The following is a 25,518-nucleotide window of genomic DNA, read 5'->3' as shown; positions in this document are numbered from 1 at the left end:
TAATGTATTTAAATGGGAAGCATATGTCGTGGTCACAGCACGACTACGGTAGTGAGTAGTATGAAATGGTGAAAATCCGCGTAAGGAGGTTGGTTGGGGTGGTGGATGGGTCAAACATATCCGTGGCGTTTTGTTTCCCCGTTAAGCGTCCTGTTATCGTTGCATGTTCCCTGCGGCCGTGAGGCGTCCTTTCCCCGTTGTTTTTTTCCTAAACCCAACCAACGGCCATCCCATTATTGTCGCGCGTCACCCGCGGCAATCTCCCGGCGTGTGAGGCATCCTCCCCTGGGGTGCGGCATTTGCTTTCCCCGTTAATCTTCGTATAGACCATTTCGTGCTGGCCACCACGAAAAAAACGACAAAAACGTCCCCGTGAACACGTATCAATGGATTAAAAATAACGTGACCATTACACGAACTGCCGTGAGACTGTGTTGGCAGGGCACAAGGTGCGCGAAAGAAATGTTCATGACTGCGCATGCGCGAGGGATAAACCCAATAGCAACAGCTCTTAGAGGGCAAAGCCTATACGAAATAGAACATGTGTTACAAAGTGACACATGTTCGTCACAAGTAAACGCTGGAATACAGCAGAGCTGTTTGGAGCAGTTTATGAACAGTGTTTTCTGTTGGAGATGGTAAGTCCCTTTGGGGTGGACTTTGGGCTTTTTCACTTTGTAAACCTATTACATGCACAAAAAAGATATATAACACAATAAAGGAAAGGGAAAACGCCAAAAAGCATAATATGAGCACTTTAAGACCCACTGATTCTTTCTCACGCACGCACGCACGCACGCACGCACGCACGCACGCACACGTCAAAATAATAAAATTCTAAAATGAATAAATACATGATGGTTAAATTGCTTCATAGAATTTATAAAAGAAGACAAAACACACATTACCAACAGTAAGTAACAGCATGTCACTGGCTCTACTATACTATTGATTGTAAAAACTCCTTTGAACAGTGCTATATTGTACCAGTATCAGTGGGCCAGGCTTACTGTCACTGTCAGAAAAGAGTCCCTGAAGACGATGGCCATGATAACCTTTGAATGAATTGGCTGTTTACCAGGAAGGTGCTGTATAGTGAAGATCGTTGGCACTTTTTACATTCTGGGGAGTATTTCACTACATAGTAAAATGAGCAGTTACAAAACTTGAGTCCAATCCCCAAAAGTTTGTACTTGTTCTATTAATGTATACTAAAAGTAACAGTACTGTGATGCATCAATCACAAAACCTTTTTTTTTTTTTTTTTTATGTCCAAAGTTGAAATAGTTAATTGAAATGTATACATAAATAATGCTACTGAAGCATATTTATTGTGGGAACAGAAATGGTTGAAACAACATTGTCCAAATGTATTTGCCTTAGGGTTGGAGTGGAGAGATAAATACAGTGGTAGAACCGGATGCTATTAAATTGTTGGCAGTTGTGGGAAAAAATTAATTGCTCAGAAATACATTGCTGCAGCTAATTCCCTGGAAGCCCCTCTGTGTTTTGCTTAGATGAAACTGGATGAAACTGAGAGAAAAATGGGGCTGGAAGAATAAAGGAAATTAGTAACGTAATCCACAGCAGGATCAAAAGCGTGTGATTGTATTATATTTTGTTGCATCACAGCAAATGAAAGATGTTTTAGATCAAAGGCAGTGATTTTCAGTGGGAGAATATGGAGTTGCATTATTGAAGATGGCGAACAAAGTATCTGCGTGAAGGGAGGTAGTATTTGATGTCATAACTTGGGAAATGTAGCCTCTCCTATTCAGCAGACCTGTGTAACCCAACCTGGGCCTCTCATTGTGTCTTTATTTGTTTGATTTCAAGGCTTGGACATTACAATAAAGCCAATCTGGAAATGGGATCGGGCTGTGACTGATGGTAATTACTTGCTGTCTACACCATTAAGAATTTAATGTAATTTCAGATAGACTTACCTGGAGAGAGAGAGAGAGAGAGAGAGAGAGAGAGAGAGAGAGAGAGAGACAGAGAGAGACAGAGAGAGAAAGAGAGAGAAGATGAGTCTGTAGGCAATCTGTATGTATGTTTTTAAGAAGAAAAACACCAGCAATACAAAGTAAAGACATATTTGAAAGCTGGCTGGCTGGAGCTACTAAGACATCTGCGCAGCCCACTATGTATTATGTCTTACAGTCTTAACACCTCCACTTTACCTCCACACCTGCATACAGTATAAGTACATAACCTGGGGTCACAAAGAGTTCAAGACCTTGATTTAAGCCAAGTCACCCTCCACTGTCCATTCTGCCCTGATCTGAAGGTGCCGGACTGGCTGTCGGCGGGATTACTGCAACAGGAGGTGATCAGCCATGTAGAAAAGCTGTGGAGTGTCTCGGTCTGGTTGACCCCCTTTCCAGCTGTTTCTAGCCGTGTTTAACTCAGAGCAGGATTCATGTAATGAAACATATCTAAATGAAACAGTTGAAAGTTAAAAACAGTTAGCGTTGGGGTTGAAGGACATTTGGAGGATCAAGTTGGATAGAGGAATGTATAGATTAGATTGCTATTTGATACTGTACAGCAGGATCTTGACTTACTGACTGCAGAACAAATTGCTAGGACTGCAGACTCAAGCAGTAGATTTGTATTTCAGCGGTCATTCAAATCTGTATTTTACAGCAGTTGAACTAACAAATTTGACAGTGTGTTCATTTTTCATGCTATGTTTACCAAACTTTGGACCAGACTGAAATATCACAACTATTTGATGGATTACCATACAATGTGGTACAGAACATTAATTCAGTTTAGGCTTAAAACCATATTACCGTGCCTTAAGCCTAATGCCTACCATACACTAGAAGACTCTAAAAAAGACTTTGAAAAGACTAAAATCTGACACTGTCTCACATCTAAAGACTATCTGTCATAACATGTAAAGACTGAAGATCTTGCATGGTTACAATTTGCAAGACTACAGCTAGATTCATTTAAAAAAAATAAACAAGCTAGCTAACATACTACTGCAAGCATAAGGTAAAGTTTGCAGATTTTCTGTTCTGTCGTACATGCCGATGAACGGCGGCAGTACCCGGAGATCCTCATTTGTCCGCGGGTAAAACAACCATAAAAAACCCTGGCTCTAGCCGGTTTGCTGCTTCCTGTTTGGTGCTGGAGAGAGTGCACCCATTGGTTGTTGACAATGTTCACGTGATTTACCTTCACTACCAAGACTTAAAACTTACGATAATATTAAACACGTTAAATTTTGTCTGAACGTCAAGAGGGGAAAAAGACCACCTTACACCAAACAATTGAGACGATTGGAGCATGCCCCAACTTTAACAAGATTCTCATAATTTAATTCCGATATTGGAAATTTGTCTGTGACAGTGGAGTCGCTTCAAAAGTCGCATGATATTCCCATCATCCTCAGCTGTAGGCCTACTTTGTGTTTAGTGCTAAGTGGAAAATGTTATGGTGTTAACGTGCTAAACTAAGATGGTAAACATGGTCAACATACTTGCTTGTTAACATTGTTATTGCTAGCATGTTAGCATGCTGATGCTAACCTTTAGCTCAAGTAGGCCTACCGTGTCACAGCTGCTAGCTGGCTGTAGACTCTTAGTCATATAAAAAACAGTTGATTATTGGGTATTTTTCAGCATGTACTAATAAACAGCATAAAAACAGAACAAGTATAGGAACAGAAAGTATTTCTGTAATTTGACAACCCGATATGCATCAAAATACACAGACTGTTTAAAAATGTAACCATAATTGTGGCTACTTAAATTTTTAGCCAACAAAATAAAGAAGGGCTCAAATAACTAATAAAAGCACAAATAGCAAGTTACGATCAAACCCTTACATTTATTAACCAGAAACAGTTTGTTATTGCACACAGGAGCATACTCTATCATCATAACAGCTGTGTTTAAGCCATAGGCTAAAGGCTTGTGTGACTGTTGTGTGTTTCCAGTCCCAACATGCTGAGGGAAATTACTAATTGAAAGAGTTGGAATGGGTGAAAGAGAAAGGTTATACAGTAAAATTAAACCTCCATTGTTATTACTGCAATTAATCATATGCTGTAATTGTTTGCTCAGTGTTAGAAACAACTGTAAAGTTGTGCAGAAACCATCTCAAATGTGTCACTTGGCAGCTGACTTATTTATTGTAGGCAGATATGGAATTCACCACCAAGGTGTGTATTCAGTATTGATTCTGCTTGAGAAATGGGGTGGTTTGATCATGACATAGCACCTGGCATGCCAAGGGTGCAGCATTTCAACTGTTCCCACAGAAGCAAAAAAATATATACTGAATACTTGTGTGCCATGTTTTATACCAAGTTTTCTGGATACTTCACTGCACAGTGAAGGCATTGCAAGCATATTAACAAATATGCCTTGATCTTTGGAAATGCAATCCACAAAGATCATCTACGTGTCCGAATTAAGCTGCTACATGTGGGCAAACCTTCAGAAAAATTTTGTTTCAAATTCCTTTAGTCAGTAACACTTTACTAACATATTGAACTTGTTTCTGCTCACTACCTTAAAGGGAGTAAAGGCATCCCTCTCTTTCTTTCTCTCTATCTCTTGGTGGGTATGAACATGTTTGCATGGTTTGTTCTACTGATCTCAATCAACTTGACAGATATGTATTTTGAACCTGTTCAAGACATTAACCATATGGCCAACTGGTCTTCCAAGCCATCATAAATCAACAACACAAGCCAGTTACACTTGTTTTTTACATAAGTTTCCTGTTTGGAAAGAACCAAACCTAAACAGGTTAAAAAGGACACATAATGCCACTGAGTTCCTCACTTGGGTGTGTGCGTAGTACGTAGTACGTAGGAATACAAAGAGTCCTCTCCTTTCTGTCTACACAACTTTCATAGCAAACACACAAACAGGCATAGGGCAAAGGAGCATAAGCTATGTAAAGCAGAAGGCACAATGGATTCATCTATGGTTCATCAATCCCTTTAACAATTTATTGGGTGATATTTCACAAAAGTTGTGGTTGTACTATGAGTACAGTGATTGCCAATATCACTCAAGAAAGGAGAGAAATGTTGCTTGGACTAAATTGATTTCATCCTAAAATGTTCCAGACAGAAGCAGCTGTAGCTACAAGTCAGCACATTGTTTTTCTGTCTAAGTGTGACTCTGGCTGTTACCTCACCAGCTCTGACTTATGCAGGTGATGACAGCAACGACACATGCTTTTAGGCTTTTGATCTTTAAATGTTTCATCTCTCTCTGAAGTACAATGTAGTAGTTGCCTACACCAGATGTAATCTTGTCTGAAGAGGAGGCAATGTAAACGTGACTTGACTTGACTAATGAAACACTCAATTATTAATACACTATACTGAAAGAAGTTAATCAGTATTACTTTGAACATATATATATATATATATATATAAATGAGCTGTTGTCCAGTGTTAGACATGTCCAGTGTGCATTGAACAACCTGCCAATCAATCTGAGAGTGATAGATGGATTGACTGGATTGTGCCTTTAAACCTTTTTTAAATATCAAAAAGAATTATTATAAGCACACATTGAAAATATGTTGGTACAGTAATTGCAGGTTATATAAATACAGAAAGCAATCAAGTGTATTATAAAAAAATAAAGCATCTTTAATAGTTACTTTGATTTTCTTTTACAAACACTTAGCATGTTTTCACAGACACATTAATAATTGCATGGTTGTACAAATGAAGGTGATGTATGCAACTTTTATGACAGAGAAGTTTGGATACAACTCAAATTGTTTAGTGTGATACAAAATATGTGACTCTTTGCTATACCAAGATGGCCTTTAAAGGTTTTACATGTGTGATCAGTAACTACTGTGAGCCTTCACAGAAAGTAGGGTATCTGGTTACTAACCCTAGCTCCTAGACATCATACAAAATGACAAATCATAAGTCAAGGTCCACATACTGTCTTTTTCTGCAACTTTCAACCTCATATAATGGTATAACACTCTTATACCATTGTATATATCATGGACTGCATATCACTCCATTACAACTGACCTAAAGAAGACTGTGAAACATGATTGAAATCTTTGGAGAAACTAGTAAGTGGGAATTGAGTTAAGATTTTCTTTTTTGGTCAAATATATATGGTGTGAGTACAATGCCTTAAATAAAGTAATACATTTTGATAAGCCTTTTCTGTATCAATCAGTTTTGAAATTTTAGAACATTTAGATTCCAGATGTAGTATCCAACCTCCAAGTATAATCACTTAAGTATATGTAATTGTGACAGGTAGTGTAAAGAGATGCATTTATGAAGAAAGAAACATTTCTTGTGGCTTGAACTGTCTTTTCATGCAATGCAAAAGTTTTATATAAAGTTGTAAAACATTTTGTACAGTATTTACATAGGACCTTAGATTGAGTAATCTTCAATGAGTTGCTCTTATGACTTTGTAATAAGGCTGTTATTACTTTGACGCCAATACTAATTTATTCCTTACTTTGGTTGTTTGACACATCATCTCTGGACAATTTTCATGCTTTATAGATATTATAAAACGTTTGGAAGAAAGGTAGAAAGGTACTGTGTTACCTTTTTAATGACTGAACCTCGTGGCATATTATTTAAATCACATTGCAGTAATAACAATCATATGATAAAAGCAAAAAGAGCAACTTCATGTAAGAACTACACTTTTCACAGTGAGTTTTTGTAAACATTCATGTAAACAGTGATTGTTTTGGATGTGTAGACAACTGAATATCAGATGTTTGAGATCTGCCTGAGCTTTCTGTTCACAACCTGCATTGAGTCATTCTTCATTTTTAACGGTATCTCCACTTCTGATCTTTTTTTCCGCTGCTTTTTAAATCTCTTGCAGCATATGTAAGATGTCAGTGTAACAACTGAGAAGAACAGCCCCAGACATGTCACTGAAAGAGCAATGAGGACAGGCTGACAGGGGAACAACTCATACCTCTCAGGCCCCTCTGTCATCTGGCCTTTGTACCAGGGCCTCTCCTCTACCTCAATTTCAGCCTCTCTGGTCAGCAGACTCTGGATGTAACTCTCGTTGCTTACTGTTTCATTGACAAAGAAGTTAACCATGACTGTTGAGTAAAGCGGTTCAGGCTGACCATGATCACTGACCTTCACCAGAAGGCTATAAAGCCCCCGGTTGCTGAGCTCCCTCTTTAATGTGATGTTTCCTGTTTCTGGGTCAATGGCAAATGACCCAGGCTCACCACCTTTCCTCTTAACAATGCTGTAGGCGATCACAGCGTTCATGCCAGTATCCTTATCCACAGCGTAGACCTCTGTTATTGATGTTCCTGGTAGTGTATTGGGTAGTACCAGCATGTAGGACTGATTGGATTGGGGGAAGAGGACAATAGGCGGGTTGTCATTTACATCCAACAACAGCACGGTCACCATAGTCACACAGGAAAGCGCAGGCTCTCCACCATCGACGGCCTCAATCCACAGCTGGTATGTCCCTTGTTGCTCACGGTCCAGTGATGTCTTGGCCCTCAGCGCCCCTCGGCCTGTATCTATCATAAAGACGTCGCTGCCGTTGAGGATAGAAAGGGCCACCCAACCATTTTCCTCAGCGTCAGCATCTGTCACAGAGAGGACCCCAATTTCACCGTACCCTGGGAAGTTCTCTGGCACAAAGAAGGTGAAGTCCTTATTAATGAAGCGCGGACTGTTGTCATTGCGGTCTTGCACGCTCACCACCACAGTTGCAATCGACTCCCTCCTGGGTGTCCCCTGGTCCACTGCTCTCACTATGAACCGGTATGTCTCTTTCTCCTCACGGTCCAGCGATGTGGTCACAGTCAGGACACCTGTCACACGATCCACAACAAAGATCCCTGGGGCGTCGCCTCCAAGGAGGTAGATGACTTCCCCTCTGCTTTCGCTGTCCTGGTCTGTGGCTTGGAGCTGGGTCAGAAAGGTATTTGGCGGATTGTTCTCCTCCACAGATATTTCCACCAAAGACTGCTGAAACACTGGTGCATTATCATTCTCATCCAATACCTGCACCTTGAGGAAGGTCTTGATGACGAGCTCTTGAGCATTCTTAGCAACCACAATTAGCTCATACTCCTGTATCTTTTCATAGTCCAAGGGCTCTGTAGTCTCCAGCAGGTATTCATTCTTGAACAGCTGATAGGGGCCAAGCCTGAATGGGCCAGTCCCTTCCAAATGACAGTCCACCCTATGGTTCATATCAATGTTTTTGACAGTAAAAAAAGCAATTGGAGAAAACGCTGGCTCTGACTCCTTTATTGTCACCACCCCATCCTTTTCTGCTGCAATGTATCGGGGTATGAGAGCAGGGGGTCCTGTAACAACTTTGATGATATGGACAGAAACAGTGGCAACTGCAGGGATACAACCAGGTCCATTGGCCAGAATGGTGAGTTTGTAAAACGTGGCTGTGCCAGTGTCTATTTTCCCTGCTAGCTTGATCACCCCTGTGATTCTGTCCAAATGGAACAAGCTCCTGGTGTCCCTTGGCACGCGTTCACTGTAAGCATAGCTGATCTGAGCATTAGCATCAAGGTCATGGTCAAAAGCATGCAGACGTGCCAAATGTGCCCCTTTTGTGGTATTCCCACGCAGAGTCACATTAATTTGTGACTCTGTGAATTGGGGGCAGTTATCGTTCACATCTGTGATGATAATTTTTAAAGTAGCCGCTCCGAGTAGAGGAGGGCTCCCTCCATCCTCTGCAATGATATCTGTAATGTATTCAGCCTGGGTCTCTCTGTCCAAAGCGTCTGTCACAATGAGGAAGGGTGTCAGCTCACCTCCTTCATTCTCCTCAACATCCAGTGTGAACATGCTAAAGTCATTAACAAGCCAGTAGGTCTGTACACCATGAAGACCCAGGTCTGGGTCAACTGCTGACTGCTCCACCGCATAACGAGCATTGATAGGTGTGTTTTCCGGGACAGACATACAGATCTCATCCACGGGGAACTTTGGCCTGTTGTCATTCACATCCTCAATAAAGATCTTAACTTTCACGAGCTGAAAGTACTGCTGAGGCAACACAAACACATCCAGTGAGAGAGCACATCCATGGCCCTCTGAGTTATCAGGACAGAGGGTCTCCCTGTCAATCTCTATAGCAGATGTGTAAAGCTCCCCGGTGGTATTATTTAGGCTCACATACTGTCCACTGACCTTCTTTTGTGGAAGATTGAATAAAAAGGGGGGCTCCACAGTAAAATCCAAATTTAAGTCTACTCCAATGGCCCCTATGAAGGTCCCCCTGGGTAATCCCTCCTTTATTTTATAGATCAGCTCTTTTGCTTTGCTGAAATTTGCAAAACAGGAAAGAGGGCTTGTGTAAAGCAAGAGGATGCACAGTCCCTGTAATACAAGATGATAAAAGATAATACATTTTAATAAAAGAGTTGCAAAATAGAATATTCGCCAAATTAGGTATTCCTGAATTATTATTATTTGGTGTGAACATTAGTATTAAGTTATATTATCACTTGCAGAGCTCTCTGGACACCTGCAACAATGATTTGAACTGTAATCATTTCACTTAAATCACATTATGATTATCATTTAAGTCAATCTATCCACGGAATTAGATTTGCTGACAGTTTAACGTTTATTTGCACAGGTTTAAGCCATAAAACAGGACATGAGAATAAAAGCAGTATAGTGTAGAGGAAAAGGGGGTAGTCATGTATCTGCCTTAATAATGTAAAATAGTATTCACAGTATCATAAAATGTAATTGTAGATGTGTTACAGAATTCTGTCTGTAAAGTGAATTATCTTAAAACTTACCCATATTCCTCCTCTTTTGCTAAGGCTGGGGTGTCTGCTGTTGAACATGTTTATGTCCTAGTCCAGCACTTTCCACTTATGGCAGGAAGAGTGACAGTTTAAGTAACCTAGACATTTTGAGCATTGAGCAGCACAGACCTCTGCTGAGTGCTATGCCTTATTGCTATCTGACTTGAACAAGTCATTCATCCCAGTGCTGGCTCAGGACACTCCCACCATATGCAAATCAGTCCCTTGTGCTAACCAATGAGAGCTGATTGCCACTGGGAAATCTACTTGAGTTCACAGATTCCTTTATCATGCTATCAAAGCACATCGACACGCATTTGCACTTTCTAAACACACCCATGTTGTCACAAGCAGCTGCATACCTTATATTCCTGTGGCAGAGTGAAAGCATATGATTACCAACTGAGCTTATAATGAGACCGAGCAAGATGTGAAATATCCACTAGAGATTACTTTAATCCAGCACTAGTTCAAAAACACCCCATATGAAAATAAAACTGTACAGAATGAATTAAAGCCAGTGTGTAATGATAAAATGATGCATTATGTTTCTTACAACCAACAATCTTTGACTTCTGATGTTCTAAATGTATTTATAGATAGATAGATTGATAGAAAGATAGATAGAAGGTATTTTGTGTGACTTCAAAAAGAGGTCATCAGTTTACAATATTAAAAAACAAACAAATTGCCACTAAAACTGTGAAATTAATTTCATGTTTTGCTACTATACATGCATGAAATGAAATGAAATGAAAATATCATAAACAAATCTAGCAGAGAGGTGATCTTGGCATCATAAGTGGTGCTATGGTCTGATTCTGGACTGAGCCTTTAACTAAATCAACCCCCTAATCCTCATGTGTTCCCAATGCCCGGCCAGCTGTTTGCTGGGATTGGAAGCATACTGCTCAGAGAAATTGAGTGATTGAAGTTCTCTCGAAAAGGGCAGATTGAGACAGTCACACACATACATTCATTTAGTCTCATACTGCGTTAGGTCTTTGCTGCCATGCATATGATAAGGGTCTGGTCGATGCACAATACTGGTGCGTAAAATTTATGCATTTCATTTGGTAAGCTTATAGAAATAGACCAAATGCCTAGTAGTTTTACGTGGCATTTTTTTTAATAATATCCAATATATTTGTGACATAGCTAGACAGTACATTAAAATGGATCATCTAGGAATCTGTCTCGCATCCAGAGTTTTTTTTGTCCATGTGCTGAGCTAGGAAAGATTTCTGTAAACACAGACTGTAGGCACAGTGGGCTGGGAGGCTAGGAGGCTTTAGAGCGTGGCAAAGCAGCAGATCAGGGAAATGAGAGTCATTTGAGAGCTGCCTTGAGGTGCAGTGGGTCTGAGGTGCTCAGCTGTTGATCATCAGTGAGGAGTCAGTCCAGAGCAGCTACCTTAGATGACACAGTATTTTGCTTTGTAAGATGAATTTTTTTCTTGAAAGTCCTCAGGTTTTGTTTTAATACAACAATTCAAATACAGCAGACAGTAGTGCATCCCAAACCATTTTATTTCTTTTGTTTTCAATCTATAAATCTATTATGTGCTTGCTATACAATCCTCCCTGTTTTAAGTTATCTTGGACCATGACAATAAAATGTGTTACAATATATTTGATTGTTGAATTGTGTAATGAAAAGTGACACTGTTTTTTTTTTGCATTCAACTCAATGATACAATAATAATAAATAGTGGCAGCATCACATTTCCTTAAATGACTGTGGCTCGCAAATAGTAGAAAAAGAATGAGTTCTTTAGGTGCTCCTTTATAGGTCGCAAGTTTTTATTTATTTCATTAAATGTGTCAAAATTAACAGGAGATTATGTATCTCATGTTGCAAATCACACCTTTTATGTTGTACATTTGGTAAAACCCCTGTGAGCCCCTGGAGCACAAAGGAGCACGTCTGAGACAACATACCATTTCAAACATGTCATATGTTACAGGCTACTGTTGGCTTTACATTATTTATTCTGTAGCAGTTGCAATACAAGGAGCTGTGACACAAAGGCCAATGATGCTATGTGTCCGTCAACCTGATACTGTTACCTCTGTGTCTTAGTCCCCACTCGTCCCCTGTCGATGCCATATCAACTTGTCAACAGGCTGAGGGTAAATTTGGTAAAAGTGTTAAAAATACTAAATAATGGAATCACAAATGTCAATTATCTTCATACAAAATGACTGCAATGTTCCGGTTTCAAATCTGGCCTGTGACCTTTGCTGCATGTCATGATCTTTATCGTCTTTATCTTCATTTCTCTGTCACTCTCCATTTATCTTCAAAAATCTTCAATATGTGTTACTAATGTTCTCATAAAGAGCAGCTCTACAACAAGTGTGACAAATGTGACAATTTGTGTGAATTGTAGTGGCCAGTCAAAAAAGTACTACAAAGGTTGAATAAGGCCAAGAGGCAGTATTACTTTGGTCTTAATTACATCATTTGCTGCTCTGAGTCTGTGTGAGATGAGGTTGGGTAATCTCTGCCCAGATTTCCCAACAGATGTCCTGTTAACCTTGGTCTTTTAATCAAAGTGCTGTTAAGCTATCTTGATAGCTACGAGGCAGCTCCATGGCTGTTAAGTAAGATGGATATGACCACACAAATGTCTCGTGTCAGGAGATAATACTAGCTTGAAAACTTTGGAATCTGCATAGAATCATTAAAAACAATGTGTGCAACAACAGTCTAACCACAATGTCTTCCACTGGGATAATTTGTAGTTTTTTATGTTATCAATTTGCCATTTTCCAAATACAGCAATACAAGTTTTACATTGGAAACCTGTACCAGGTGTAGCTTCCTAAAAATCTTGTGTGCATCTGAGGAAATAAACTTATTAAAAACATACACAACTAAAAGATTTAACATGTAATACTAACTAATCAATGTTTGCTTTGGGGCCATAACATACAGTATCACATTGTTTTGACTTTCCCTCGTCAATCTCCCTTTGGGCCGATCAGTGTAATTGTGTAAAGGAAGAACACTGGGGAGCTGCACTATTCCCTACATTTAAAAAGTCTGTGATATATTATACAGTATGTGACATTCACAAAGTAGAAATAAAAAAAATGGTCAGAAAAGTTGAAAATGCCAAAACCCAGAAGCCAGTAAATTTTGTTAGTTATTGAGCCAGGAATCAAAGCCTGGACTCGCTGATTGTATATATTTCCAGAAATATGCATCAGCTGTGTTAGTTATAATGAAATGTCTGTAGAATTTCCTCTTGGCCAATCAATACACAGCAGTCAGAAATACTTCCTCTATAGCATCTAATCAATCAAACTTGCATTTCCTGTGCTTATCTCAAAACAATAATTGCTGCAAATTGAACACACATTTCAGTTTAATGGGGTAACACACACACACACACACACACACACACACACACACACACACACACACACACACACACACACACACACACACACACACACACACACACACACACACAGTTCAGTGAGCCTATTCAACAAGGCAGAAATCTTATTCAGTGGTCATTTATTATGTCAGTCAGAGTTGAGAGTGTGCCACGGAAGATAGTGCTCATGGTTCTGCTAAACTTTTTAACATCAGGATGCATAATGGGCACTATTAGCATATAGATATTCTCACTTTACAAATTCCCAGTATTGACAATACATTAATAAGCTATCATCTTTCTTTATTTCTGTCTTGGAACAACATTTTCCAGCCCTGTGCACTCTAGTATGCATAAGCCACACTGCAGCTGCATCCCCCAGACTCAGGGGGACTAGCATTCCCCACTGTATGATCACTAAGCAGAGGCAGAGATGAGTAGATTTTTTATTAGTTCTGTCTTTTTTGCAAGTGTAAGTAACCAGGACTACTAGTTTCTACATCTCCATAGAGATACAGTGACCTTTTTGTGTAAAGTGTATACTGGTAAACTTTAACTTTCAAGTCAGCAATGGGTGTTCTTGCTCTGTCACTGCCATCTACTGGTTGAATTGACATAAAAGAAAAGAATACAGGTCATGTTTCAGTCGCACATATACCGTACAATATAGTGCAGTATTAGTTTAGTGTGTCACATTGCTGCTCCAGACCCATAAAGCTTTTCTTTCCTGTTTCTTGTTGGGTCCAAAATGCAATTTGGGACTAAATATACAGTTTTGTTTTCCTTGGCCTTTGTTCTACAGCAGGATTAGATTAGTATAAATGTGAGAGTTGAGACCAGGGCAGAAAACTTGTAAGAGTACTTATTCCTGATAAGTAGATGATTTGTCATTTTTGCTGTGGAGACCCAATTTTCTCAAAGAGGGAAAGGTACAAACGAAAAATGCTTAAAAGTGTCTATGTGGCTTACCATCATGGAACCAATTTTGGTGTAAAATGGAGCTGTCCTAACATAATATTATACTACACAATTTCTGAACCCCAAAGGTCTATTTCTATTAACTGAAAAAATACTCAACTGCTCTCCCTTTTTTTTCCCACCGTCCTCACACCTCCCCTGCTACGCCTCTCCACCACTGTTTTCTCCCCATCAGTTTTCTCCCTTTCTGCTCTTGTCAGCTGCTAAAGATGCATCCTGGCATGCATGTGAGAAAGCTAATCTGGAGGGGCGAGACATAAACAGGGAGAAAGTAAAAAATAACATAAAAACCTTGTATTTGATAGGCAGACAGACAGAGGAAGAGATGGTAAGATAGCACGAGAGTGTTAAACCTCGGTGTGGTGTGAGTGCTCCTTTGTGCCTCTGCAGGTGCAGGCTGGATATATCATTTAGAACAGGTGCTGTGGTAGAATGTATGCCCCTCACAGCTGCAGCCAAGGAGATTACTAGCCAGGCTTCCCAGTAATGAAGTTTCTATCGATTGGCCCACCACAGGTTCTTGTTTCTGCCTGCTAACAGTGTGACTATTTCTGAGCCTCAATGTGAGGTTTTTGAGTAGATCAATTAGGGTATAAAATGGAGTTTCCAAAAGGGTACGATGTGCTGACGGTAAATATTGACTTAGTAACTTCTTATACTTCCATAACTCAAAACTTAAAGCCAATAACGCTTCATCAACGTTGGAGAAAATACATTTTTTTTCTCTGGAATTACTCCCTCATTAACACCTTTTTCTCCTGTTTCTGTCAGTCTGGAGGGGTGTGAGACCGCCTTGTGAAGACAGACACAAGTAGTTTGAGATGTAAACACATTCATACTGACATAATTATTTAAATTACTTGCAGCAATTTCAGCAATGGCAGCATTGTTATACAGTTTAACCATAAACTGTATAACTGTATATTTTCATAAAGCAAAAATGACTCACAATGCCCCCTCAGCTGCATAATAATTACAATACATTTATTTATGTAGCAGTAATTAAATTAATTTCCCCGATGATCATACAGCAGATTACTGAGGAGGTCTATAATAAGAGGGAAATGGGGAACAGCAAAAGGAAATAGGAAGAAGGCTCAAATCGGTTGCTTTAAGATTATTATTTAAATTCTTCTGCTCCAGTGGCAAGCAGACAAATCCCATATGCTTTGTATATTTGGAGAGCCTACAAATCAAAAGCAGCAGAAGGTGTGAGGTCTAAGGCTACGTTCACACCGCAAGTCTTAATGCCTAATTCAGATTTTTTGCTCAGATCTGATTTTTTGTTTGGCTGTTCACATTACCTTTTAAAATGTGGAATCAGATTCCAGTGTGAACAGGAATGGTGACAGCTGCACCGGGATCTGGGGGCTCCCGATGTAGCGGGGAGAGAGGGCGCAGCGAGGTTTATTGAGGTAAAAGTTGCATTAAATCCACCTATGTTGTTCACACTGCGGCCGCATTGAAAAAAAAATCTGATCTGGGTCTGATTCAGGACCACATGTGGAAGTGGCCTGAATCTGATTTGAAAAACTTAACCAACTTAACAGGACACATCTCCTGGAAACTGCTCAATTATGGTCTTTGCCATCAAGAGTGGTGTGTTCTTAATGGAATACTTTCCATATGTCCATAACACTATATGTAACCTTGTGGCACGAAACATGACAGTGTATTAACAAAGAGTCATAGTAGCTGTAACTCTCGTGCGATGCAATGACACAAAGAAAGCCATTTTGTCATTGATGATTGATTAGGTGTTTAAATAAATGTTATCATAAATGTGGTGCTGATTGACGAACATGTTGCCGTTAAAAACAAAAGAACAAGAAACACTCTTGTTTTTAGGTGCACTTCAATATAAAACATACACCCAGAGGCCACTTTAATGGGCACACCTGTACACCTGCTCAGCAATGCAAATTGAATCAGCCAGTAATGTGGAGCAATGTGGATCTAATAAGTGACTTGAACTGTGGAATAATTGCCGGGGCCAGACGGGGTGGTTTGAGTATCTTAGAAACTGATGAGCTCCTGGGATTTATCTCATGCACGACAGCCTCAACAGTTGACAGAGAATGGTGGGAAAAACAACGTCCTGTGAGCGGCAGTTCTGTATGCAGAAACACCTTGTTAATGAGAGAAGTCAGAGGAGAAAGGCCACACTGGTTCAGGCTGACAGGAAGGCAACAGTAACTCAAATAACCAGGCTTTACAACAGTGCTATGCATGGAGCATCTCTAAACGTGCAGCACGTCAAACCCTGAAGTAGTTGGGCTGCAGCAGAACAACGTGCACACCTGTACGCAATGATCAATGTTAAAGGCCCTGAACACCCACACAGATGTTCTGAGTTAATCTGGCTGATTAGACCTGTGTGGGTGTGTACAGAGTAGATTGATTGACATCTTCCTCTTGTTAGCTCTGTTGAACCTGTTCGGGCAGGACAGATGACACCTTTATCATTGTTAGGGGCCGTTCACATTGTACGCGGCATGCGCTGCGCTCGCCGCTAGGTTGTCCTATTCCCAACTATATTTGTTGTGCTCGCTGCCGGGCTCAGTGCAAATTTCATACATACGTCATACACGCGCCAATATTTGAATGCACGTCACGTCTGCGTCCGGTGTTTACATCGGACGTGCAGCAGGCTACATGCGACATTGTGTAGGATACACAGTAGTGATTTGGTGGAGACGATGTTTCTGCCTTTGAAACAAAAGAAAGCCTTGTTCCGTTTGTGGATCCACGTGTGTTCAGTGTTAACTTTTTTTCTTTTTATTCAGACACGTCACAGCGCACCGCGGCCGCTCTCGCGCGTGCCGTGGTCGAAGTTCAACTTTGACCACGGCACGCGCAAGAGCGGCCAGCCACAAAATGCCGTTTTTGCTCAGCGCAGCGGCAGACCAGTTCTTGCGCGCGCAAGGCATTGACAATAATGGGTTTCATAGCGCAGCGCTGCTGTTTGCGCGTACAATGTGAATGGCTGTTCATTGGTAGAAAAGATTTGTGACGTAATAAATTCCCATCTAAGCTACGGCCCGCCTTCAACCTGATCAGAGGCCTAATCAGCCAGAATAACTGAAATCACCTGTGTGGGTGTTCAGAGGTCTACATCCATCTGCCTGTGTTCAAGTAGGCTCATTTACATCAGGAAATCCCTAAAACACAGTACAGAGTTACACAAGTGGGTGCAGTACCACTTGTGTATCTTTAACAGTGTAGATGACGGAATAGTGGCACTTATTAGAGAGACGTTCCTAAAAGGCACAAACCAAAAGAAGGATTTCTCTCCGCTTAGTCAGCTCTTACACAGACAATTATTAGACATGGAGTTTACTTGAGAAAAGCAGCTTGAGCGAGAATCATGAAAACGAACATGAAATGTGACTCACATTACATAATTTACATTATTTTAATCTGCACGTTGGCTTTTATTTTCCACTTCATGTGTCATTTTGACACTGTGAACCTGTGTCCAGCTGTAAAACGTTAAGAGAACTGTATACTCTAACCTTTTTGGAAAATTTTGTCTCCACAGATTAATTAGCGTGAACTTTCTGCAGATTCCTCTGCTGTCCGACGTTATTTCCGTCTCTGGTCTTTTGAGTTAATCAGCGCTGAACATAGTCTGGTGGTTAAGTTCACCTCACAAGAACACTGAGCAGGAACATTTAAATGATGGATCCTGTACTAACACGAAGAAATGGAGTCTAACACACACAATGAGAATGAATTCACACAGGAGTGACTAATAAAAGGAAGTCAAATGTAAAAACAGGTTGTAAAATACAATGGTGTTTGATGCATGCAGACACAAAACAACCAACATGACCAAAAACTAAAACAAAAGATTGAAGATATGCACACTAACAACATCTACAAACATCATTTTTGGCAAATTTGAACTAAAAAGTATGGTGACTACTTTACCTTAAAAATATTCAATGAACTACTGTACTGTAAGTGTTCTTTCATTATGTTTGCCTTGTATTCCTTGTATCCCTGTAATTAGTGTGCACATGTGTGTTTGTGGAGGTTCTTTTTTGTATAACCTGCGCTATGCTGCTTTAGCTGGCTTCAGTGCAGAGATGGGTTTATTGCTTTTGCACCCCGTTTACCTTACATGGTTATTTTGAAAAACTGAGACATTTCCCTTCGTTTGTACCCTTCGTTTACACGCAAATGGAGAATTCGCCCCTGAAAACGATTCTTTCTAAAAACTCCGGCCAGAGTGGAGATTTTGGAAAACTTTGTTTGCCCGTTTGCATGTAAACTGAGACAAACGGAGGTTTAGGCAGCCGAGGAAGTGATTTGTTGCTGTTGTTGCTATTTTCGGGATACTGATTGGCTAACGTGGGCTTGAGCCTCTCGTTACACTGCCACCTACAGGTTTGGCATGCTCTTGACGGCATTGACGGCATATATACACAGGTACGTGTAAACAAACAATTTTCTGAAAACTGACAGCGGTGCACAATGTTATTTTTGAAAACGGAGAGGTTAAAATGTCCGTTAATGAAAATAGCCGGCCATGTGTAAATGTAGCATTGATCTCCACCTAGCATGAGAGGACGGCAGGTTAATTGTTGCTCTGTACTTGTGTGAAAACATCCAATGAATAACAAAACGTGAGATCCCAAGAGATAAAGTGTAAATTAGTGTGCCTACCCATGTAGACTATGCATAAACACCCTGGGGAATCTACATAAATGAAATTTCAGATTTTCAAAGCTGGGCAAACCGCATTTATGTGCATTTACCCCCCACCCTCACCCCTGCATGAGTTTTGAAACCAAGTTTTAATGCTTGGATCTGAGGTTACTGTTTGCCACCATCACTTGGTCACTGGAACCACAAAGAATTGGGTGCATCATAAAATCTGTGCCCAGGCATTTCTCAAACACATTGGATATTCTAGCCACGGTTTTGACATCTTACCCTGTCATTCTCACATGTGGGCACCTCTGTTGTTGGGTTGGTTAATGTAACAACTCACGTATGATTTTCACATGACCTCAAGGTCTTGCCTTGCGTTTGTAACAGAACGGACCCAGAACAAGATCCCCATTACTGTGCTGTGCTGTGTGATGATTTAGAGGCCGAAGTTGGAATTGAAGCTTGTGTGGCCCCCTCATGATCAGAAGGACATTTTGCTTCCATTACGTTGTAAACAGCTGCACAACTATGAATAATGTTTCCTAAGCACTGCTCCCATTCAAAACAGTTTGGACTCAAAATTTGAACAGTTTCACACTCTGATTGAGCCTCTCCCCACACATAGGTGCAGTCAAGTGACTCACCATGAGTGAGTCACCAAAATACCAAAAGGGCAAAGATGAGAACTAACTGTGTGCCACTTAGCCGGAGGACAGCCCCGCCCTACCATGTGCTGCGAAAGAAACGCACTGGTGGAGGTGAGACAATTCCTGAAGGCACAGCACAAAATTTGACACCTAAAAGCAACATACTGAGGCCAGCACATCCATCTCTTCAATTCCTCAAATATTTCGGATGTCCAAAATACAAGACGAATCCAAATACATGTAAGTTCTGCATTTTGTTAAATATCTATTACAATATGAATGTGCACATTTTATTTAGCATTTAGTATTATTTACTTAAAATGAATGGATCCAGATGCCATTCCATAATACATGTATAGGCATTGTTATCTGCCTGTCTTAGGATTGTCTCAAGGTTTTTCTTCTTCTGTTTGTTAAAGGTTTTATAGAGACAGTTGTTATATGAGGTAATTCCCAGTAAAACCAGTCAGAAGAACAACACAGGCTGAATCATAAAAATTTCACTAGGAAGACATTTGAAGCCACTATACTGTACAGCTCCAATAATTGGAAATGACAAACCTGCCCCAGCTGTTTGCTAATGCAGCTGATGTGCAGCGATACATCAGTGGGATGCTTTTGTTGTGTTGTTTTTTATGAGAACGCTGAAGTGGTCTGATGTGACAGTGTGAGTGAAGATTCTGGGAGACAATGGACTCGCTCAAGGTCATATGTGACTAGACATTATGGGCAGAGCCTATCTGACTGTCTGAGGAGGCACAGAGGGGAATAAATACAGTATGTGCTTCCTGTCCTCTGCCTGCATCTTTTCTTTCCTTCTACTCTGTGGTTAGCATGCTGAGTTGGGTCCTCTAAGATACATTTTGCTTTATATTTCAGATTACTTAATGGTCTGCACTTACTGACATTTGTGCTGTAATATGCGGGGCAGCTATATTTGCACAGTATGCTTCCCATTCTTTCTCTGTGCACATTGGTGTTACGCATTTGGATCAGCATGGGAACAGCCTGCACTAAACAACATAATTCTATGCCAGCAGGCTCTGAAGGTGATGTATGTCCTTCTGCCCTCTGGAGAGTTACGAGCGGGATGGAACGAAGGCAGAATGCGGATCCTCTGGTGTCCTTTTGATGGCATCTTTATTACCTATTTGTGACATTAGATTGAGAGCCCAAGGAAACTGCTATGGAAGAGAAGGCTGTGTGTCTGCTTTAGTATCTTTGTGTTTGTGTGTGTGTGTGTGTGTGTGTGTGTGTGTGTGTGTGTGTGTGTGTGTAGCGCGGAATAGGGGACAGAGAACAAAGAGGGCAAAACAGTTAGTGGCACTGGAGTAGGTATAGAGAAAAGCTAAGGTTAAGTAAAGATGAATTGGACATGATGAGAAGAAAGGAGGCAGAAAGGAAGTGAAGTAAAGTTTGAGAAGGAATGGTCACTTGGGAGGAGAAGCATCTGATTAAAAGGGTATTTTCTCTCCCAAGGGTCAGGCTGTCAGAGCGACTTGGTGGCATTTGTCGTCCCACCTTTCCACTGTGACCTTACATTAAGCCAAGGGGAAACAAGAGACAAGCACACTGACCTGTCATCAGTATCACATCTGAAACCATCTCTTCCACTCCCTCTCTCTCTCAAGCATACACATGCCAACCCATCAGTCCATGCTGTGCAACTGCAATGCCACAGCGAATCTTTCAAGCTCAGATTTCAACGCAAAGATTAAACTAAGTATGTTTTTTTTCGTCTTCTTTTTTGGATGACCAAACAAAGATGTGTTAAAGCTACATAACAAACCATGATCCAGCAACTGCATGGCCTATTTCGCAGACCGACTCAGAACCTAATTGTATAAGCTAGTCTACGACAAATCTGACATTTCAGAAATAGCTGTCATGTTATTAAAAAAACAATCATTGATGAGGGCTAGTGACAGCCCAGTAAAATGTGCATTCTTCCCGCCAGGTGTAGGAAAGATTTATACAGATGTCTGAGTGAAGAAGAGAACTATCAATCATATACTGTGCACCCTACCTGGAATAATGTCTTTCTCAAGCAAATGCCCATTAGCAAATGCTGTCAGTCTCATGCCCTGGATTGTGAAGATCAATCTAGCTGACCTATACATTTCTCAAACCTCTGTTGTCTTTTTAATAGAATGGATTGATCAATGTGATTGACTGATTTAAATACAGCAATTCATATTCATGATTTTTTTTCCTGCATTACAATTTCTTTTAGATATGTATTTATTTTTTATTTCTTGGGACATTGTAGAAAACATATGAATTCTTGCCAAAAAGTAATGTGATGGTTATCACCTCCATCCACTTCCAAACACCTCTCTCACACACACATTCACATTTTAACTCCGACATTGTCCATCCTTTATCACCCTTTGTTCATGTGAAACAAAAAAAGAACCTCCAAATGATGAATTCCCCAGTAACCAGTCTCAACTGTCCTCCCTCTGTGTGATTGTCAGCATCGTTTACCCCTGCCATATTTTCTCACTTTGCTAATTTACCCGCAAGGTGAGAGGATGCTGGGTAGCTCCTAAAAGTCCTCTGGCTCCAGATGTCTGGACCAGATGTCTCGTTATTTCTGCAGTGGTCCTGTGATTTTATTTTTATCTGTTTCCAGCTCTTTGCACCTTTCATAACCCTTGCCCCCATACACACACAAACACACACATATATGCAGACGTATGCAAATAGAGTCACTGACCAAAAATCCTTTGAGATTAGCCCTATGTTTAGAAGTTAAGAAAACATCTCCTAATTAGACGTTTACAAGTAAAAGCTCTGTGCACGGTATTTACCAACTTAATTCCACATATGTTCTTTTACAAACTTCAGTAGTCTTAGAGAATGTAAATGAGGCTACCAATTATACCCTGAACAGCCTATCAGATTGATAACAACCTATATCCACAAAGTTCCACTACCGGGATTGTTCCGTTGCTGCCAGAAATTCTGCCGGATTTCACTCTTTTTGGCTGGATGATCGTTACTTTCCGCTTTGTTTGTGTTGGAATTTTAAACCCCGGTGGATTTATGAGGACGATGGTTAACTGCTCCTCAGATCTCTGCAGGGTAAATCCGGAAGGCTAGCTATGCAGACAGGTAATTATTAATGAAAAGATGAAATTAAAGACTTGTTTTGAACTTGTTAAACTGGCAAAAATGTTAGCTAATACTACGCAAGTTTTCTTTATATAACCTAGGCTCTTTCCAAACTATAAGCTTTAGCCTAGACCTCTCTTCCAGTAAATAAATTCAGACAAGACTGTCTGATTGCTTCGAAGAGAACCTTTCCATGACAAATTATTCAGATTGTTATTTAGTTCAAAATACATCTGTCAAATCAAGGCTCAAGGTTCATTTATTGTCATTGTACAACACAGGGTTGCACAACGAAATGCATTTGTAGTCTCTAAACATTGTCCATCAGCTTTGAGCACCAAGCATCACTGATGTAAACAGTCCGCCTCCCCTTGTCCCGCTGGACTCCTGCGCTCTGTCAGTGTGAAACACAGTACTTCAGTCAAGTGCAACAGCCCAATCTCGGCAAAGATGTGAGCACAAACGCCTCCAATCTCCCTTTGCTGGGTCACGGCGCCTTCAGTGGCGCTTGGTAGGCTGTGTGGTCTGAAAATGCCGTGGGCAGCGATCGTCTCTCTTAATCCCCACAGCCACCCTTGAATGAATCTCACTACAGGTGTCAAGGATTATTTTAATATATTCACGAATCTACTGTTATCTTTTTGTTTATAGTTTCTTTTGACGTATATCCTATTTTGTGTGATTTTGTGCCAAGTAGATGTAAGGAATTTGCCTTGGTGTTTTGTGCATAACAAACATTTTAAGAGAAAAATGGTATGGTTGCATTCATTACAAAAAATAGCAGTACTAATGTCACTAGTATGGCTACAAGCAGGTAAACAAGGGAAGGGAAAATGTTTAGATTACAGTTTCTTGATTGCTTAAACACATTTGAAACTATGCCGCGTATTCTCAAAACAGTAAACACAAATCCATAACGTCTCACCCAATTCAAACATCCTATTTTCAGGTCAAAATGAAGCACTATATCAAAACCATTAACTCTTACTGAAAAACCAAACTTTGACCTCAGACGGGACACAAGCCGTCACAACATACACACTAATACTTGGTTTTACACACTGGTGTAATAAATTCAAAACATTTCCAAAACTGTTAAGTTATGTTGCCACAAACCTTTTCAGGTGAACACAAGACACAACCAATGGTTACATTGGCACATTTTATTCATTACAGTTATACAGTACTACACAGTTAAAAAAAAAAAAATTCTGCATTATTCTGCATCAGCATCCCGTCTTTGCTCTGGGTCAGGCCAGAGAATCTCGTCCACATCACAGGCTACATTGGCCCTAGCCAGGCAGCGGGGGTAAAATCCTCTTGCATGCCTGATCCACCCCTGGCACGCATCTACGGATATGTGTAGGCAGGCTTCTTCCATGGCCTGAAGGAGGTGAACACGCATATAAGGTTCTCGGTCATACACTTTCCACCGCCATGCCGAAAAAAAAACTCCTCTATTGGGTTAAGAAATGGAGAGTATGCAGGCAGAAAGAGGTTGGAAAATATTGGGTTATTGGTAAACCAGTCACGAACCAGAGCAGCGCGATGGAAGCTGACGTTATCCCAAACAACAACATAGTGAGGGTGCTCTGGTTGTGCTGGTTCCCTGTGGTCCAGGTGGAACATATGCTCTCTTAGACCATCAAGGAATGTAAGAAGGAGCATAGTATTATAGGGTCCTAGACTGGCATGGCGGTGGAGTACCCCTCGTTGGCTGATGGCTGCGCACATCGTGACATTCCCTCCACGCTGACCAGGGACATTTACAATAGCCCGATGGCCGATTATATTCCTCCCCCTTCTCCTTCTTTTGGTGAGGTTGAAACCAGCCTCATCCACAAAGATAATTTCAGGTGGAACAGGCCAGCCTTCAATCTCAAAGATTCTCTGCAAAACGCATCAAAACACAATAGAGTATATCACTACCCTGAAGCACAGTTCAAGAGGGCACAAATGGCAGCATAGACTGCTATAGTGTGATGGTGCACAATACTTCATACAATATCAAAAGTCGTACCTAAACATATTCCACTCATTGGTCTTTTACCCTGTCAGAGTTTCGTTCAAAAGGAAGTACACCCGTTTCATCCGGAACCGATGCTTTCGGAGGATGCGATCAATTGTGGAAAGGCTGATGGAATTTATTCCTTGAAAATGATTATTATCCTCAATCACTCTCTTTTGAATCTCTCGCAGGCAGATTACATTATTGGCAATGACCATGTTTACAAGCTCCATCTCTTGCTCCTCTGACAAAAGCCTTAGCCTCCCGCCACCAGATGGTCGTCTCTGTATCCTACAAAAATAGAAGCAAACATTACTTAAATTTTATGGATTTATTTAGTATTACAGAAGCATAGTACAACAGTGCATGTGATGTCAAAGCACAGAGTACAGCACTCAAAAGTTACTGTACAGAGCAGTCGTACTGTAAGTGCACCTACCTGTTTTCCTCCCTGAAGGTTCTGATGATGGAGGCGACGGTGAAGCGACTCAAATTAGGCTGGACTCGTTGCCCAGCCTCCCTCATGGTCATACCATGGACAAGAACATGGTCCACTAAAGTGGCTCAAATTTCACCCGAGACTGCTTGTCTCCTTGCCCTTACTCCTCCTCCACCTCGTCTTTCACAACGTCCTCCTCTTCTACCTCGTCCTTCACCACGTCTTCCTCCTCTCCCTCCTCGCCTTCTTCCTCGACCATGTCCTCTTCCTCCTCCTCCTCCTACTCCTCCTCCTCCTCCTCCTCCTCCTCCTCCTCCTCCTCCTCCTCCTCTCCCTCTCCCTCTCCCTCTTCCTCTTCCTCTTCCTCTTCCTCTTCCTCTTCGACCGTCATTTCTCTGTGGATCCATTGTTCCAAAACTCAATGAACTGACTCTGACCATTTTATCTATCTGTTGAAAGATTGGTGAAAGATTCTGAT

The 25,518-nt window shown here is 40.8% G+C and overlaps 1 protein-coding gene across 1 annotated transcript; it reads right to left on the bottom strand.

Moving 5' to 3' along the window:
• Nucleotides 1-6,742: 6,742 nt before the first annotated feature.
• Nucleotides 6,743-25,299, bottom strand: pcdh20 (protocadherin 20). The gene is made up of 5 exons (XM_028566531.1): nt 25,205-25,299; nt 25,041-25,121; nt 24,802-24,892; nt 24,301-24,483; nt 6,743-9,364 (listed from the first exon to the last, which is right to left on the bottom strand). Exons 1-5 carry the CDS (start codon nt 25,297-25,299, stop codon nt 6,743-6,745), a joined length of 3,072 nt encoding a protein of 1,023 aa, XP_028422332.1.
• Nucleotides 25,300-25,518: the final 219 nt, after the last annotated feature.

This window comes from Perca flavescens, chromosome 1 (assembly GCF_004354835.1).
Source record: "Perca flavescens isolate YP-PL-M2 chromosome 1, PFLA_1.0, whole genome shotgun sequence".
Classification (NCBI taxonomy): domain Eukaryota; kingdom Metazoa; phylum Chordata; class Actinopteri; order Perciformes; family Percidae; genus Perca; species Perca flavescens.
The sequence above is the reverse complement of the archived record's forward strand: the minus strand, read 5'-3'. Positions and strand labels throughout refer to the sequence as shown.

What these genes read in the sequence shown, in the direction of transcription:
- pcdh20 (XM_028566531.1), bottom strand. Translation starts at nt 25,299, where the DNA reads ATGGTCGAGGAAGAAGGCGAGGAGGGAGAGGAGGAAGACGTGGTGAAG. An exon ending in AAAGACGAGGTGGAGGAGGA is followed by an intron (nt 25,122 to 25,204) that starts GTAAGGGCAAGG and finishes TATGACCATGAG; the next exon opens with GGAGGCTGGGCAACGAGTCC. An exon ending in CAGCCATCAGCCAACGAGGG is followed by an intron (nt 9,365 to 24,300) that starts GTACTCCACCGC and finishes CTTGTATTACAG; the next exon opens with GGACTGTGCATCCTCTTGCT.